The sequence below is a fragment of the Morus notabilis genome, unplaced genomic scaffold (genome assembly GCF_000414095.1).
Source record: "Morus notabilis unplaced genomic scaffold, ASM41409v2 Scaffold4712, whole genome shotgun sequence".
NCBI lineage: Eukaryota > Viridiplantae > Streptophyta > Magnoliopsida > Rosales > Moraceae > Morus > Morus notabilis.
The window spans coordinates 1-1,149 of record NW_010367033.1 but is presented as its reverse complement, the minus strand read 5'-3'; the positions used below and the strand labels follow the sequence as shown (position 1 = coordinate 1,149).

Sequence of the window (1,149 nt, the reverse complement as noted above, 5' to 3'; positions counted from 1 at the left end):
AAACTTTCTACATCATCTCAATAAAAATCCCTACACTAATAAGAATAATATCGAGTAATTACTGCAGTGCATCAAATCACAACTACTTTTATTTTGATTTTGCATTTTGCAGCAAATTCCTAATAGAATAGTGAACAAGTGTGGAGGTACTTTATCAATTCCAGTCCTTCTTAAGCTTCCATGCGGCTTAAAATGGAAGGTAAGATTGACAAAGTGTGATGGCAAGGTGTGGATAGACAAGGGTTGGAGAGATTTTTTGAAGTACTATTCCCTAGGACATGGGGATTTATTGGTTTTTAAGTATGAAGGGAATTCTCAATTCCATGTTCTCATATTTGACAAAAGTACTACAGAGATAGATTATCCCTCCAATCCCAACTGGATTGTGAAACATAATATTGGAAGATCACAACCCCAAGAGGTAAAAGAAGAAGAAGATGATGATTCCGTTGAAATTTTGGAAAGCTTTTCACCGTTTCCTAAAAGAAGGGAGAAATCTCAACTAACGTGTTCTTGGCCGCGTAAGAGAATGAAAACCGGTCCTGATCATGATGAAACTCAAAGGGGCTCATCTCATCCAAGAAGTAAAGGTACACATTATCAACTAATTTGTGATTTGAAGTCGAGAGAAGTTTATTTATAGTAGTGATGATTCACATTGTTCCAAATACGAAAGGAAAGGCGCGTCGAAAACTTTGTTGGTTTTACTCATTTCTTAACTTGTTCTTTTGGGCCTTCAGGTAAGTTTAGGATGCAGATTTTGGAAGCGAATACTAGTCAAGAAGTCACCATGAGGCCTTCATCTTCAGGAGACATCAGAGCTTCTGAAGCAGCCAATAAATTCTTTTCAACAAATCCCTATTTCCAAGTGTCTTTGCAATCAAGTCACTTTAAACCAACCAATTCTAGAGTGGTAGGGAAAAAATATATGCCCACATGTACAATTTGCACACTGCCTTGTAAAAATTCTCAAGCTGAAATAGGATAACAATGTGAGAAAGTTTCACTTCTCTTGATCAAAAAGCCTTGTTTTGGGTGCTAGTTTTAATTTGATTTATTTGGCTTTGCAGCGTGTACCTACTGCTTTTGCAAGAACTTATTATGAGGAAAGGACACAAAACTGTGAATCTTCAAGTAGGTGAGAGAGAG

General features: G+C 36.8%; 1 protein-coding gene across 1 annotated transcript; it reads left to right on the top strand.

Annotated features, from left to right (window-relative positions):
* Window positions 1-112: 112 nt before the first annotated feature.
* Window positions 113-1,138, top strand: LOC112094214 (B3 domain-containing transcription factor VRN1-like; the record flags this gene model as incomplete). The annotated part of the gene is made up of 3 exons (XM_024174569.1): window positions 113-590; window positions 741-913; window positions 1,071-1,138. Coding segments are annotated over 3 exons (719 nt in total), but the record flags the coding sequence as incomplete, so codon positions are not given.
* Window positions 1,139-1,149: the final 11 nt, after the last annotated feature.